The 17,828-nt window shown below is 43.7% G+C and overlaps 1 protein-coding gene across 5 annotated transcripts in view; it reads right to left on the bottom strand.

The window, feature by feature from the left end:
- Positions 1–17,662, bottom strand: part of qkia (QKI, KH domain containing, RNA binding a) — a 105,678-nt gene extending 88,016 nt beyond the window's left edge. For all 5 annotated transcript variants that reach the window (XM_036593052.1, XM_036593055.1, XM_036593053.1 and 2 more), the window contains exon 1: positions 17,249–17,662. In XM_036593052.1, coding sequence (XP_036448945.1) covers positions 17,249–17,393 — 145 coding nt within the window. In that variant the 5' untranslated portion in view covers positions 17,394–17,662. The remainder of the gene's footprint in view (positions 1–17,248) is intronic.
- Positions 17,663–17,828: the final 166 nt, after the last annotated feature.

Here is a 17,828-nt window from a genome sequence, read left to right as displayed (position 1 = left end):
TAAAAATATTTATCATATTTTTAGCATAATTAGGCCTGTTTATTATTATATAAGGTTATTATTATTATTATTATTATTATATTATTATTATTACAAAGTTTATATGTGGCACGACAGATTCTGTTTCGTCTGTTCCAACTTATTGAATCTCAATAAGTAAATATGGTGATGCATATTGTTTATGATGAAAACATCTTAAAGTATCGTGATGCAATATTTTTGCTGCATGTCTTCCTGGTTTTTGAACTAAAAAACGCAGCAACTTAAAACTCCTTCTGCTAAACATGATCACAGCAGTGAACACGCTGATATGAATCAGTGCTTCAGTCAAAATGAACTTGCGCGCGCGCGCGCACACACACACACACACACACACACACACAGGCTGCGGTGTGTCTGCTAACAGCATCTCCATCTCTTCGAGTTCTGTAACGGTGGTCTGTGTGGTTGTGACGGTGGCACGTTTCAGCTCTGATGTGGTCCAAACCCAAACAGCCCCCGGAGACTGAAGCTGCATTGTTCTCTTCCTTTTCATCATCTCTCCATTCGTCTCTCTCTCTCTCTCTATATGGGGGGGGTGGGGGTGCATTGTGCAGGCTTTAATTAGCAGGAAATGAGGGCAACCAATGACAAGGACCATTTAGACCAGAGAGAGAGAGAGAGAGAGAGAGAGAGAGAGAGAGAGAGAATGAAAGTGTGTGTGTGTGTGTTAGTGTGAACGTTTCACGCCACCTCTTCTAGTCACGCAGTGTAATTGAGCTCATAAGAGACGCCCGGGGACAGAAAATGACGGACAACAACAACATGCTGCTCTTGTCCGTTACCGTGGCGATAACAGTCACAAAGCAGACCCATCTGCAGGGCACAACCGGCGCTGATGTGTGACAGAATGAGAGTGGACCAAATGTGGTGTCCACAAACACACAGGAAAGTCCTCAGCTTCATAAATCACACCAGTGTAGTAAATCAGGAGGGCGGGGGGTGGTCCGGGGGTCCCCTGCAATCTACAGGAAAATCTTTATACAAAGATCCACAAGTGCAACCAGGGAAAGCTATGAAAGGGCTGCTGTGTAATTCTAGCAGCTTAAATTTATAGTTTTAGAAGTTCTAGAATTGAAATAGCCAAATTTTTGAATAAGGTGAACCGTATTTTCCATTTTTAGAGCTCTAGAATTTGAAATTCTAGAATTGCAACAGTTATGTATATTTTGTGAGTTCTAGAATTGCAATGGCTGATTTTTTTCTAGAATACCAAATGTTTCTTTTTGGTGTTCTAAAATTCCAACAGCAGAATTTTTCAATGTAGATTGAGAATTACAACAGGTGAATTTCATTTCTTTCATTTTGGAGCTCTAGAAATCAAGCAGAAGCTTCTTTTTTTAATTCTTTAATTCTAGCAATTTAATGTTGGACTTCCTGAATTAGCCCAGATTTATTTTGAAATTCTAGAAAGCCAGCTGACAAACTCTCACTGCTGAAATTTGCAGCTCTAAAACTGGACCAGTTTTATTTTGGAAGTTCTAAACTTCCGATAGTTGCGCTTCTGGAGTTGGGAATGTTGAGAGCAGTAGGAGTCAGGGGCAAGTCTGGGCCTGCTGAGGCAGACTCTGAGAGACGGGGGTGGGGGGGTGGGGGGGGCATTAGATGACAGAGTGTTCTCATTGCTGGGTTGGTTTCAGGTGGCCCGCATGCACCTATACCTGTGTGCGTTCCTCACGGAGCTCGTATAAGGAGAGTCACACTTTAAGAAGCCAAAGCACCAATCAGAGAGAAGCACCAATCAGAGAGAAGCACCAATCAGAGAGAAGCACCAATCAGAGAGCCCGCTAGCACAGCGTAGCTCTTTACTCCAGACGCGCCGCCTCTGCAGCTCTCAGAATAAACAAAAACAAACACAGGCCTGAAGGAGCCGAGCGAGTTAAAGCACCAGCGTGCAGACTCAGTAAACAGATGACAGAACTGAGAGCAGGACTGGCAGAAGCGGGTCAAGATGCCAGAACCTCGTCATACTGACTCTCCGCAGTGTGACTCACGTCTCTCTCAGCCTGGCAGCCTTGCTCGCCCGCTTACGGGTTTAAAGCACTGATCGCCTTAACGCAGGAAAAGGATGGCGGGATGGATACGGGAGGAGTGATGCCAGAGAGGGCGTGAGAGTAGGCGAGCGAGAGAGAGAGCGAAAGAAGAGGAAAAGAGGAAGAGAGAAAACAGCTAGAGTGAGTGAGTGAGAGAGAGAGCGCAAGCTCTCATTGGCAAATGCAAACAGACAGGGCCTGTTACAGGCCTTTAATGTCAGAACTGGTCTTCAAAGGAAAGAAGAAAGGGGTGGGGGGAGAGAGGGAGGGAAAGAGGAAGAGTAGAAATGGAGAGACGAAGAAAAAAAGAGGACGAAAAGAGGAAAAAGGGAGAAAGAGAGAGAGGAAAGAATAGAGGCAGGGAAGAGAGCGAGAGAGAAGAAAAGGAGAGAGCAAGAAGAGAAAGAAAAAGAGAGAGAAAAAAGGTAAAGAGAAAAGAAACAGGCAAAGGAGAATGAATGGAGAGAAGAAGGCAGAGAGAGACGGCAGAGAGAGAGAGGAGAGAGCAAGAAGAAAGGTGAGTGAGAGAAAGAGCAAGAGAGGCAATGAAGAGAGCAAGAAAAGAGAAAGAAGAGGGGAAAGGAGAAAAAATAGAGAGAAAAAGGCAGAGGAGAGGGAGGGAGGAGAGTAAGAAGAAAAAAGGAGGAAGAGAGAGAGAAGAAAGGGGATGGATGAAGAGAAAGAAACAGAGGAAAGGAAAAGAAAGACATAAGAAAGGAAAAGAGAAGAAAGGGAAAGAGAGGAAATAGAGAGGAAATAGAGAGGAGAGAGAAGGAAGGGAAGGAGAGAGAGTTAAAGCAGTCAGTGTGGTGTGGAGCAGAAGCTGTATTGGCTCTGACAGGCAGTTTAACATCCTCCTCAGAAACGCTAAAAGTGCTCCATTCAGACAGGCACTGTGATTAAGAGAGAGAGAGAGCAGCGAGTGAGAGAGAGAGAGAGAGGGCGAGTGAGAGTGATGGAGAATAAGAATCACGGCGTGTTGGGTTAAAGCTCTGGAGAAGACCAAAGCTAGGCTAGGCTAGGCATGAGACGGTGCAGGCTGTCCGGCTGAAGATGAGCAGCGGAGGAATGCGCACATCTCACCAGTGCAGGTGTAGCCTCACCTGCTGCAGTCTCACCTACACACGCGCTAATCACTGTTCCAGCACTGAACTAATCCTTTAATCTCAGTTTATGATGTTAATGCTGTTTTACAGCAGTGCGTCAGAGCTGGACTGATAACACTGGCCAATACTTAACCAGTCTCAACACTTAAAGGGCAATTCCACCCATTCTTCAAAAAATTTCCACGACAGTTCAGTGTCTGAGTGGTTTGGTGTGAAATGCTCTGATCTAGAGAAACTTACCAAGTCAGCATTGTTCACAGTGGTTGTGACAGGAACCAGACGTCCACCTCTAAAAGCTCCCTCACAGAAAGTTATTACATGATATGGTTATGAATTCACTGCCTGATGTCTGAGACACTGTTTTATGATAGTTTTGAGAACTTAAACTCCATTCATGGTGGAGGGATACATGCAGGGCGCTGTGAGGAAAAAGTCCCCAAAGAAACTTATTATTTCAGATTTTCCACTATTTTCCCATCAACATTCCATACAAAACTCAGAAAACACATGTAGGTTCACTGGTGGTTTTGGATAGTTAATAAAATGCCTATATTTGTGTTGTAGTCATGGCGACCCCTGGTTCCTATCACCACCACTGTAAAGAAATCTGAACCATTTCAAACTCACCAAATGTTCACGTTCACCAAACTCAGTTATTCAGAAATTCTGAAAAACTGGTGGCATTCCCCTTTAACCATTTAATTATGCAGAAATGTAGAGAAAAAAACTAAACTGTTATTGTAATTCAGGGCTGTCTCAGAGCTCATGTAGTCAATCCAATCTAGATGTTGCACTGTTTCAGATGTGATTATGTAATTTACAATTTTAACAGATTTAAGAAATTTATTAGGTTTGTATAAATTTCACAACTCAAATTGAACATGTAAGATCACAGTGGCCTGTGGCGGAGCGTATTTACATAGTAGTCAGGATCCACTGTGTGCGCAAGAAGGTGAACTGTGTTGTTCCTGGTTAGTGTGTCAAATGAACACGAGTGTGTCACCCTCAGCAGCTGCCTGGGCTTCAGTACACGAGTCGAGTCATAACCACGTGTGTATGTGTGGTGAGTGTGTGTGTGTGTGTGGTGAGTGTGTGTGAGTGTGTGTGTGTGTGTGAGTGTAGGGGTGCTCTAAAACAGAAGCTTCCATTATGTGAAAACACGCCGGCACTGACTGTCTCCCTTCACTGCCTGCAGGGTGACCTCATTCAGTAAACACACCATTCATCTCCCCATTCTCTCTCTACCTCTCTCTTTCTCTCCATTCCAATTCTCTCTCCCCCCTTCTCTTCCCCCTCCATTCTCTCTCTCTCTCTCTCTCTCTCTCTCTCTCTCTCTCATTTCATTCTCTCTCCATTCTCTCCTTTCCCCCATTCCGTTCTCTCTCTCTCCTTCTTTTCCCTCACCATTCTCTCTCCCAACTCCATCTATTCAGTGTATATAATGAGCCAACTGAGCGCAGTGCAGACACACTAACACACTGACCTCTGAACAAAGCCCACTGGTTTCATATTCGCTCCACCAACAACAACAGGGCTGCTTCTGCTGCATCTGTCTAACAGCTACAATTAAAACACAACCACACACACACAACCACACCGACACACACACACCGACACACACACCGACACACACACACCGACACACACACACCGACACAAACCACCACCACCGCATGCACTCCTCACTGTCCAGAACTCAAGACAAAGCGCTCACAGATCAGTGTATAAAACGGCCAGACTGTGAATGCTGATGATTTAAGATTAAACAGATAAAGACAGCATGAATAACAGAAGCTGCGCATAAACCTACACACACACACACACACACACACACACATAGAATGCACTGATAAACAGTCAGTCAACTCCGTCACATGGACACACTCAGTTTCGGAGCATGTGATCAACTCCACTCACTCTGCTCAGTATCAGCTCTAGTTGACTGATTACTGCTCTACAACTTCTCCACCCATTTACTCCATCTGCCCATAATACACCTACATCTAGAGCCCATACATGAAACACGAGGCCCACAGGCAAGATCAGATATACGTATATACACACACACACACGCACACATGTTGAGAGAGAGAGAGAGAGAGAGAGAGAGAGAGAGAGAGAGAGTGAGAGAGAGTGAGTAAGTGCTCCAAACATTATTTAATTCTAAATCTATTCCATAAAATAATCAGCAGCACCTTCCCCGAGGTTCTCGAGCGCAATAACAGAGGACAACTGCTCTGCGTGCTGGGAGAGAGGCTGAAGATCCTTCGTCGCTTTTTCTTTTTACTGATTAATGATCCTGCAAATAACTCATCAGTTTTTGTTCCGTTTCTATTTTTGATTTTGCCGCTTTTATCCTACTCATTTCTATGTTAATTGCTTTCAAAACGAACGCAGAATTCAGACCGTTCGGCACCGCTGGACCGATAGAGAGAAACACTGAGGAGCCACTAACACTGTCCACTCACTGTCCACTCTATTAGACACTCCTACCTTGTCAGTCCACCTTGTAGATGTAAAGTCAGAGACAGTAGCTCATCTGCTGCTGCACAGTTTGTGTTGGTCATCCTCTAGTCCTTCATCAGTGATCACAGGACACTGTTGGCTGGATATTTTTGGTGGGTGGACTATTCTCAGTCCAGCAGTGACACTGAGGTGTTTAAAAACTCCAGCAGCACTGCTGTGTCTGATCCACTCAGACCAGCGCAACACACACTAACACACCACCACCACAACGTCAGTGTTACTGCGGTGCTGAGAATGACCCACCACCCAAATAACACCTGCTCTGTGGGGGTCCTGATCACTGAAGAACAGGGTAACAAAGTATGCAGAGAAACAGATGGACCACAGTCTGTAACTGTAGAACTACAAAGTGAAACTATATGGTCAGTGGAGCTTCCTGCACCACGACAGCTTAAAATACCCTCCACACCAAAAAGTCCAGACAGGATCTGTGCAGGTTATGATGGTTCCTGTGGTTTCCCAGAGCATTTATGATAAGTCAGGTCCTCAGTGTGGTGATGCTGAATACACTGTTAAATTTGCATGCAGCAGTGGAGATTTTACAGTACGAGCCTCTGAGCTCCATCATTAACATTAAACATTTACAATCACTATTAAAAGGGTAGCAATGCACTACACAGGCCTTGAGCTACAGCTTAACAAGAAAGAGAGGTGTGAGCGCATCTCACAGCGGACGAATGGGGCTGCGTTTACATGGCGGAGACGGCAAAAAGGATATTCCATTGTTTTCAATGGAGCTGTGAGGGAAAACTCTGCCGGCACATTCGGTCGAGAGTTCTCACACTTTTGCCAACGACTGTGGCAGCAGTAAAACAGACATTTTTTTCTGCAGAAGCCAAACATCTTGAAGTCTAGATGAGCACAGAATTATAACAAAAAAGAAAAGTGTACAGAGTAGGACTGAGCAATTAATTTTTACTTTTAATTAAGATTTAGGCTTCTAAAAATTATGACCCGACAATCAAGATAAAACGATTATTGTGCTGCATTCTGTTTCACGGTGATGCTCTCGTTTCGTCGTGCGATAAATCCGGTGCCCTGCTTTCCTTCACAGCGCCCCTCCCTAAAAGCCCAAACTCATTTATTTTTATGTATTATTTTTTATGTGTTTCGTAGTTTTCAGTAGATCTTATGTTTTTACATTATTTATTTACATGTATTTATGTTTCTATAATGTATTTACACTATTCGTCATTTTTTACTTTATCCTTTTTTAGTTGTATTGCATTTAAAGTTCAAGGAAATCCATTGTTAATTTTTTTTTTTTTAATTTAAAGAATGTATGAAGTCAGTGAGGAATCGTGTTAAATAATCATGATCTCGATACTGACCAAAATAATCGTGATTATGATTTTGGCCATAATCGAGCAGCCCCAGAACAGAGCGCCTTCTGACACTTTCCACCTTAAATACACAGTCGACACTGCTAAAGCGCTCTCGTTCTCGCCAAAGACGCCATCACCATGGCAACGTTTTCAAAGCTGAACGCCGCCGTCGGAGAGGTACCCCTATGAGGCACAGAACGGCCTTTTTCTGGAACATGTGTTGCAATTTTGGGGTAAATAAGGCGAGGCAGGTAAGAGCACTGAGCTGCTACACCTGAACAAAAACTCACTTCAGAGAAAATAATGTTTATACTGCAACTTTGACTAGAACAGTAGTGGGAATCGAGACACGATTCCAGTTAAGAACGTGTTCCATCCAGAATCATATGCCTCTGAGGTTATCAATTCCTTTTATCAATGCCGGCCTGTTTTTCACTGCAAAAACTCAAGTCATGAGGTTCAATACAGAACCTTTTTAAAAAGGGTTCTCTATATACTTCTATTCTTACGATGTCAAGCTTGTATGCAATAGCAGAACCTTTTTTGGTGCTCTGTAAAACCACATACAGCACCATTCTTCGTCAACCTGAAAAACTGTTTCACCAAGCAGAGAACCAGATAAGCATGCAAATTGTTGTTTGAGTGTTCATGTTTCTATACAGTACCATTATCTTTACTAAAAAACCTTTGAAGAACTCTCTTTTTCAAGAGTGTATCCTGCAGTAAACATGGCAGCATGGAGAGCCAGAGAAAGAGCAAGAAAGAAAGAAAGAAAGAAAAAAAGAAAACAAGTGAGAGAGAGAGAGATGGACAGAAGTAAGAGGAGAGCTGGAGAATGAGCTCATTCCTCTTTTTGGTTTCAAAACAAACCATGACACACACAAACGCGGAAACAGAATTAAACAGAGGTTACAGAACTGAAACAAACACTACGGGGAGAGGGAGAGAGAGAGAGAGAGAGAACGAGCGAGAGAGAACGAACGAACGAACGAACGAACGAACGAGAGAGAGAGAGAGAGAGAGAGAGAGAGAGAGAGAGAGAGAGAGAGAGAGAGAGAGAGGAGTTATTCCAGGCAGCTGTGGAATGCAAACGGGCGAGGCCCTTCCTCAGGATCCGCAGAGCGAGTGCGGAGCGGGCGAGCGAGTGAGAGAGGCCTGTTCGGGGCGGATATACACTGCACTCACAAACGGCCTCTCACGGCCGCATTAGAGTTAATGAAAGGGCAGCACACGGCGCGAGGAGCGAGCGCCTACACCGCCGCGGACGGAGCTTCAGCTCTGTAGCACACTGCGCCACTCTTTCCGTCCTAGCCGGGCGTGGCTTCCTCCTCCAAAGGGGGGGTGGAGGCTGAGGGGGGAGCGTGGTCAGAGACATTGCAACATCCTGACACTAGCCTGTTGTGAAACGCGTTAGGAAACCAACCGCTAGCCGACTCTCTGTCCAGAAGTATCCACACAGCCCTTTTAACGAGTGAGTTCAGGCTGCTTTAAGGTCACCCATTGCTGACACAGCTTTATAATCGCCATAGAAACACACCAACCAATAAAATGGGCAGTTCTGGAGGAGCCACACGAGTCGTTATAAACCGAACGTGATTAAACTAATTTGAGCGCATGTGTAAGTGACGGCAAACAGTTTTCAGGCGGTGAACTTCAGCGTTATTTTATTCGCCCTGTTTGATTTGTGTGAACGACAAAAGCCCTATTCGAGCAGGATTAGTATGAGCTGGGGAGGCGCTGTTATTTGAGGGATCTGTGATTTTAATCCAGTGTGATTCAGCAACGTCTAGTTTTTGCAGTCTGCTATAATAAATCCGGAGTGAATTACCTTCTATAATTCTCCAAACTCTGAGCTCCTCAGTCAGAGCAGTCCTGCTCGAATACACAGACAAAACAGGGGGTAACAGAAATCGGACGAGGCTGAAGACGGCTATCCGGTTACTGTTGCACTATTTAAAGTGGAACAAGAAAATTCAAACAAGATGGCAGCAAATAAGAAGCTGAATTCAGCCTCGTAGAAAATGGCGTCTGACTATTTTCTTTTTGTGATCCGAAGACGAGGGTAGCACCTAAAACAGAGCTCAGTTTGAACCCTAATCCTCAAATTCATAACGAGACCGAAATCCACGTTTTTGGTGATGGGCGAATACCTACAGGGAAGGAAAATTAAATCTCTCGAAAGCTCCTCTCGTAAGGCAGTGTGTCTTCTGTCTCACTGTGCGGCATGTGGTGAGTTAAATGATCCCAATTTACTAGCCCAATACTAGTCTATATACCATTTATCCACACGTTATTGTTTGGAGGTGTGGCGCCTGTTGTATAAAGCTGCAATGATGTTTCGATCTGGGCCATTTGAGGTAATGTGGGATCCTTTATCCCCTACAAATTAGCCAGTCAAACCATGCACAGGTTACATTATCAGACTTCTGTTAAACTAATCCAGCTCCGTTAGGGCTAGAAACTCTCTGTCCAATCACAGACGCCATTGCTGTTGACATGACGTCAAACAAGCTGACGGAGCAGCTGCGTTCCAGCAAATGTAAGTTCTCATACAATTTCTGAATTAGGAGAAACTCTGTTCTCCTCTCGCTCCACAGTAGGAACATCCTGCACTAAGGTAAGCTTTGTCCGCTTCCTGAGGTGCAAAGGACCTTTTTAATATAGTTGATATATGTATATATATTTCTGCCAAAATATGCTATTATATTATTAGAAATTGCGCTCTTTTCATGGTGCAAAAAACACGACAAAAGAGTTGCGTCCAGCGTGTTGCGTCCAGTGAGCGCAAAAAAGCAAATATTTTGCATTTTCGGGTCTTTTGTTGCACATGTTCAGTGTTTAACAGCCTTAAGGAGAAAGGTTGAGGGAAAAAAATGGTGGAATTTTAACTTTGACATCCACTGATTTCAGATGAAATGCGGGGTGAGTGGGTGTCTATTTTTTTGCATATGTTTATACATTGCAAGTTGCACTAAAACTGCAATATACAGCCATATAATCATGATCCTGTTGTTTTGTCCGTATCGTGCAGCTCTAACAGCATCGGAGACACGTTCAGAGACGAAAACGTCCAGAACAAACAAGTAAACCGAGCGCTCTCTGAGTGAGGGAAGGCTGGATGAGTGAGTGTGCACTCGGCCTGTGGGAGATAAGGAGCCCCTGCGCTTACAGGAGGGAAACCCCTGATACCACATACTCACCAACAGACAGCTTTATCAAGGGGCCGCACAACAGGGGCCAACCTGACCCATACACACACAGACACACAGAGAGAGTGACACTGCAACACCCCACCTTGAAAGACAGAGAGGGGAAATAAACAAATAAATAAAACGCCAGGCGGCCTCCCCCGTGTCCCCGCGACGATAACCCTGCCAACCACATCCTGCCATCCACACAACACAGAGAGATATACAGAGAGAGAGTAAGATGTAAGGGAGAAAAAAAGAAAGGGGTAGAGAGAAAGAGAAAAAAGAAAAGGTAGGAGGAAGAGAAGAAAGAGAAGAAAGGGGAGAGAGAGAAGGAGGGAGAAAGAAAAAGGAGGAGTGAAAGAGAAAAAAATAAAGTAAGATAAGAAAGAAAGCAAAGATAGAAGAAGAAATGTGGGAGAATGAAAGGAAAAAGAAAGGACAGTACGAGAGAGAAGGGAGACAGAGAGAAAAGATAAGGACAAAGAAAAGAGAAGAGAAGAGAAAGAAGGGAAGAGCAAGAGAGTAAAAGAAGAGGAAGAAAAAGCTGAGAAGAGGAGAATGAAGAGACACAGAGAGAAACAGGAGAGAGAGAGAGAGAGAGATAGAGAGAGAGTTGGGGGGGTGAGAGAGAGAGAGAGAGCGAGAGAGAGAGCGAGAGAGAGAGCGAGAGAGAGAGAGCGCGAGCGAGAGCGAGAGAGAGAGCGAGAGAGAGAGCGAGAGAGAGAGAAGGGGGTTCGCTCTCCTGCTCCTCTGATGTCAGTAGTTAATTAAATTCCGCCGTGTAAGTGGCATCTAGGGAGGTTTTTAGGACGAGCAAGGAGATTATAAAGCAGGTTCCCCCCTCTCTCTCTGTGCGCGCGTGTGTGTGTGCGTGCGTGCGTGCGTGTGTATATATATATATATATATATATATATATATATATATATATATATATATATATATATATATATACACACACACACACACACACAGCGCTGCCGGAGAGCTGAGCCCAGAGGCTCCGTCTCTAACCTTACACTCACCACACACTCAGCCAATCAGCCCCACTCCTCCTTCAGCATCTCACAGCTCAGCCCCAAAGCTCCTCTCTCTCTCTCTCTCTCTCTGTCTGTCTGTCCCCAGTTTACCTCTCTCTCCCTCTGTCTGTCTGTCCGTCCGTCCCCAATTCTTCTCTTTTTCTCTCTCTCTCTCTCTCGGCTGCGTTAGCAGTGGGTGATATGCCGGCTGATCCGGTGCACCAGCTGAAATTGTTTTTAAGGTGTTTTATTACCGTTATACTGGTATCAGAGTGGGAGACGGGCTCAACTTTGGGCTTCTATTATCCAGCTGACTGATACTCTCTCCTATTAAACAGGCTTGATTTTGGGCTAAAGTTATTCAGCTAAGTGAGATATCATCAGGTCAGGCTGGGTCTGACTTTGGCCTTAGTGCTAATGCTAAATGCTAATGGCGTTAGTACAGTTTAAAGCGTACAGGGTGACCTCTACTCCTCTACACACGGAGCTAAATGCAGAGCAGCAAGCAGCTGCCCAGTGTGGAGGTCAGAGCAGGGGACAGCACAAGGTGTCGGCTTTCTTTCACCATGGAAACAGCTGCACACACAGGCTGTTTAAGTCGAAGGTATGAGTGGCGTGTGTGTGTGTGCGCGCGCATGTGTGTGTGCAGGCGTACAGCTGTCAAAACGACTGGTAAGAGAAGGAGCAGGGAGGAGCGACGGGTGGATCAGGCTGTTTTCACTAACACTAACTGAAGTGTGCTGGAGTAACTTTACTCCAAACTAATCAATACCTTGATCAATATCTGCTGTATCGGTAATGCATGACTGAGAACCATCAACGATTAATACACCCTTCCCACAAACCTCGAATGAGAAGCTCTGAAAAAGCTCACTATAAACTGCCTTCTAAAACAAGTCAACACGGAACGTGACTGATTTCCTTTCACAAGACTGAAAACTCTAGAACATGGTTTCTAAAGACTGAAAACTCTAGAACGTGGTTTTTTAAAGACTGAAAACTCTAGAACAGTCTTTCTGTTACAAAGCCTGAGAACTTAAACTTTTTTTTGTCAAACTTACTGAAGAACAATAACTTTCTAGTTTGCACTCCACACTCCTAAAAAAAGATGACTCTTCAAGGGTCCTTCAGTAAACAGTTCTATATAGAACCATTAACACTCAAAGAACCCTTTGCACGATCAAAGGGTTCTCTGCATGGTGAAATGTTTTTTCAGACTGATGGAGAAGGTGTTGCATATGGTTCTACACAGAACATTTTTGAAAATATAGCACCAAAAAGGGTTCTGCTACTGTTAAAAACTTATCATAAAAATAGCAGAAGTGCTGGACAGAACCATGTACAACACATTCTACATCTATCTGAAGAACCATTTCACTATGCAAAGAACCATTTAAGCATGGAAACAGTTTTTTGAGTGTTCATGGTTTTGTATAGAACCACTGTCTTTACTAAGGAACCCTTGAAGAACCTTCTTTAAGAGTGTAAGCATTATGAACAAATTACTGAAAGCTGTTGATGTTTTTTAGCCATTTTTTAATTTCAGTGGCTCAAAATTCGAGAACCAGATTTTTGAGAATGTTCTTTAGTCCTGAAGTCTGAATTCCTGCAGTACCGATTGGTGAAGTGATTTCAGCGCCGCGGTAACGGCGGCCAAACACCAGCCCAAGCAGCTGTTGGGTCACAGCGAGCAAATGGCCACTCAAAACGCTCCAGACAGCAGCTGAATCACAGCTAAATTACAGAGGGGGGGAAGAGAGAGAGAGGAAGAGGAAGAGAAAGAGAAAGAGAGAGAGAGACTGATTACACCACCAAGCACAGCCCTCTGCCTTCTCTCACACTGCCACTCTGCTCTCCAGGTAACCCTCGCCGGCTGCACCGTTACATGGTCCGCTCACACCAAACGGCCATCCTCATTTACATAGTCAAATCAGTATGCAAACGAGGCAAAGCGCAGCACATCAGAGCAGTGATTCGCACCTCTGTGCCTGTGATTTGTCCAGACAAAGAGGGAGGTCTGTGTTTTGGGGTGGGGGCCTGAAAGGGGGGGGGGCAGGGTTGTAGATTGCAGATTACAGCTCCTGAAGTCCAAAGTGCAAGTAAACACCTGCAGGACTGCTCCACACACGGCAGGAACCAAGAGCTCACTGTATGGTGTTAAAGAGAACAGCTGCATGAGAGATCTCTCACCCTGCCACCAGAACGGGCCTCCAAAAGGCATCTAACACACACACACACACACACACATGCACACACGCACGCGCACACAAGGTGGCCTGCTACGAAAAAATTAAAGAACAAGTTGGCAATATTTTATTCTGACTTGGGCGCTGTGGTAACCGTTGGCACTAGCAATTGAATAATCTATTGAAAACTATGATGAAACGGAAGAAAAGAGGCAACTTCTGTCCGAAGTCCGGGCTTGAAATGCTATGCCACTTTTTGTTTGACAAAAATAGAGTAAAAGTAAAGCAAAAATAGAGATGGAGATTTCATATAACAGTCACATTCATGCATGAAAGTATGCCAAACGGGACAAGGCTGGTGTTACGTTTATCTTAACACCTTAACATCATCCTTTTTTTTGTCATATGAAGAAACTGATTGCGTTCTGTGTGTTTTTTGGGTCTAATATGTTGATAAGGTGAGAGAAAGTTAAAAAACTAGACTCACAAAGGGTTAAATAGGTTAACCAAGAAAAATGGACGTTTCAAAACACTCATACTTCATATATAAAAGTAAACATTTCATAAGTATAACCAGACACTAGAGGTGAGGAACATGTTTATCACTGTTTTCTGAGAATATTGTGGATGAAAGTACCACAACTGCATGTTTCAATACAAACAGCATAATTAGTCCTGTTTAACTGGATTTGATGCAGCATAGTGTGAAATATTAAACAATAATATCCATGTTCATAGTATTAACTGGTATCTAGAATAAAAAAATAAAATCTGTGTTCATAGTAAAAATCTGACACTACCTTGTACTTTCATCTGTTCCAAACATTAACAAACATCAAACAACTACAAAATCATGTGCGATGTGAAAATGTCCTGAAGTATCATGATGTTCTGCACACTTAGAAAAGACTAGAAAGCCTTTTAAAAGCACTTGAAAAAATCCATGTTTAAAAAAAATAGAAAAAAAAACCAAAAAAAAGTGTGTGTGTATATATATATATATATATACACACACACTTCTCACTGTTGTCAGAAAAACACTTTGTATCTCCAAAATGGTAACTTTACAGGAGAAGGAAAAAACCTATTTTATAAATAAACAAAGCAATAACACACTCAGAAGCCTCAAACTCAACGTAAGCGTAATGGCATGTGCCCACACAAACTAAACCAGTTTAAAAGTTTAAACAATGATGTTTAGCCTGCACTGCAACCGCTTTAGTGCAAGGTCACACGAGAGGAAAAACCTACGACACGGACAGCGCCACCGCAGCAGCACGGCGACCGCAGCCGGCCTGAAGTGCTGTCACACCGGCTGATATAGCTTTCACAAAAAGGGACCTGCTGTCAGACGGTATTTTTGGGGTGAAGATGAAGCCCAGAGGCGATCTAAACGACGCCTGGGGGAAAGCAGCGCGCTCAAGCGTTATCCAATTACAGACAGGGAAAAAAAGGCCCAGTTTTGACGCAACCTTCAAAAGAAAGAGCAGAAAATGTCCAAAAAGATTAGGCTGAAGGCCAGGGCTGAGTCAGGGGTCAAAGAAGTTTGGACAGGGACGACTGTGGTGTTCCAACAACATGCGAAGAAGTGCAACTAGTAAAAATCTATGTAAAATAAAAATAAAATAAAAATAAACAAAATATATAGGAACGCATGCATATGCATGGATCCCAGTCAGAATGGAATACCGATGCACAGTGCAATACACAGCATGTTAAAGAGGAATGACCAGAATCCCTTCGGAATAAGGCATGCATATTACAACGGGATATACTGGAATATGCATGCATAGTGGAGAAATTTTTAGGAATGACACAAATCCCTTACGAACGAACGCAAGCACAGAACCCTTATTATGTAGACAATACATTCAAGCAATAAAAATGAGGCCAGTGCTCTCTTTGTCCACGGCTGCGAGCACACAAAGCCCTCAGGGCGCATTGCAACACACGCACTTCTGCTCCAAATTCCTTCAGCTATGAGAAAAACCAAAATGCTCTTAAATCTGGAGGACAATCCCTTCATTTCTTGCAGCTTAGTAGAGCCTGGCAATGTGACCGTGTTTATCATTATTGTGATAAATTACATCACAATATGCTTTTCTAAGCATATCGTGGATATCAGTACTTAAAAAACACTTCCCAACAGCCTGTCTGATTAAAAGAGAGCTTAGCTAGTCCTGTTTAACGGGATTTAGTGTGTGAAATGTTGAATACAAATAATTGGATTCACATTTTTAGATTCTAGAGGTGGGCGATATAGCACAAATGTAATATCACGACACTTCAAAAAGTTTTCATTAAACACAATACATACTTTTTGTGACATCTGATAAATTAGACAAGACAAAAGTGGAGCTACATTTAAAAATCACAGCCAAAAAATATGAATACAATAATTCAATTGCTAAATTTCAAACGGTGCTGCTGTAAATACTATTAAACAGGCTCTCTTTGTTATCATAGTGCTGGGCAATATGACGATATTTACCACTATCGTGATAAATTGCATCACAATGTGCTTTTCTGAGCATATCGTGGATATCATCAGTACTTAACACTTTCCAACTGCCCGTTCAATTAAAAAGAGAGCTTAATTAGTCAAGTTTGATTGGATTTAGTGTGTGAAATGTAAAATACAAGCAAATATATTCATAGTCTTTGCTAGTATCTTTAAAAATATGTCTGCTCTAACTTAGACATCATAAAAAATAAATATCATGTATCGTGATAAAGTATCATATTTTCCCATATCGCCCACCTCTAGCCTACTCCGTTTATTTTTGTCCTACTCAATTAAAAAAGTAAAAGCAATGGTTCCGTTTAGAACCATGAGTTCTAGCTAGAACCGTTTGCATGTTTAAACGGTTCACTGCTTGATGAAATGGTTCTTCAGATTGATAGAGAATATCTTGTTACACCTTTTTGGTGCTAGATAGCACTACTTCACCACACAAAGAACCACTTAACGCATGAAATAGTTACATATAGAAAGAGAACCATAGCCTTTACAGAAGAACCCCTGAGGAATCGTCTTAAAGTGTGTGTAATAAAGTATTTTAATCTGGTCAAACATAAAGCGATTACCTTAAGACTGAACGAAGCCATTTAACATAATAAAATAACAAAAATATGGACGAAATGTGAGCAAGAGAAGTGAAAAAGTGCGAAAATGAGTGGCTAGTTAACTAGGATAGTTGGCTAACAGCGAGTACACAAAACAAACAAACTTTACGTTCAAATGCTCGCTTTGGTTACGTTTTTGACATTTATAAGTATTTTGTGTCGATGTAAGTAAAAAACAAGCGGGTTAACTATCTCAGATTTCTTTTAAAAGGTGTGATTTGAGGTCAAAAATGTTTCGCCTGTACTACTTCTTCTTCTAGCTGGGTGCTAACCATGCTAACGCCAGCCTCTCGTTCGACTTCACCGTTCCACCTTAAATGGCAAAGCAGTTACATTCAAGCGCCTGAGGCGCCTGAATGTAACTGCTGCACCATTTAAGGTGGAACGGTGAAGTCGAACGAGAAGCTGAGGGAAAACTTTTCGCTGTTTGTGTAAAACTTTGACACGACCCATGTTGAGCGAAGGCGGGTCTATCCTGAGGTGGAAAAGTGTCGATTTTTCTGTGGAAAACGCAACAAAAGTAGCCAAAGTGGTGATTTTAGCACAAACTTGTTGTTGTTGTTGAGGAGAGTTATGACTCTTTGCCGCCTCTTGGCTGGGCTCGCACTGGCTCAGCCACACTCGCGCTCTCTCTCACGCGCACACACACGCATACCCGCTTTCCCCAGCGTGTTTTTAACGGTTTTTAATCTCCTTTACCTTCGTCCAGCAGCCTCTCCAGGTGTGTGAAGATGCCGCAGAGGTTCGGCAGGCTGCTCATCAGCTTCTTCTCGTTCAGAAGCTGCATCAGGTAGTCTGGGCTCGGCCTCGGTCTCTCCTTCACCTCCATCTCCCCCACCATCATCTTCGCGGCTTCGCGGGGCGAACACAGCCGAACACAGCCGAGCACGGCCGATCCTCTCTCCGCCGAGAGAAAGAAGGAAAGAAAGAGTAACAACAACAAAAAAACAAATCCCTCTGTTTTCCGCCTTCCAGGTAGAAAAAAGGCCGTTACTTATTGTATCTGTTAAGCCGTTTAAGTCTGTTCGTAACGGACTGCTGTTTTTAAAATTCTTTTCAGCTATCAGCGTGCTCGCCGTTCCTCGCGCTCTCGCCGCGCTCTCCTCCTCGTGACTGACTGCGCTGCGCTGAGCTGGGCTCGCGGCGCCGTTCCTGCGCGAGCCGCCGAGAGCGACACGCCGCGTGCTCATTGGCTGCAGGCGGCAACGAGAGAGGACGGGCTGACCAATCAGCGCCGAGGAGGGGAGGTGAGGGGTGCAGGGAGTGCCAATAGGACGCG

The sequence above is a fragment of the Colossoma macropomum genome, unplaced genomic scaffold (assembly GCF_904425465.1).
Source record: "Colossoma macropomum unplaced genomic scaffold, Colossoma_macropomum, whole genome shotgun sequence".
NCBI classification, from domain to species: domain Eukaryota; kingdom Metazoa; phylum Chordata; class Actinopteri; order Characiformes; family Serrasalmidae; genus Colossoma; species Colossoma macropomum.
The sequence above is the reverse complement of the archived record's forward strand: the minus strand, read 5'-3'. Positions and strand labels throughout refer to the sequence as shown.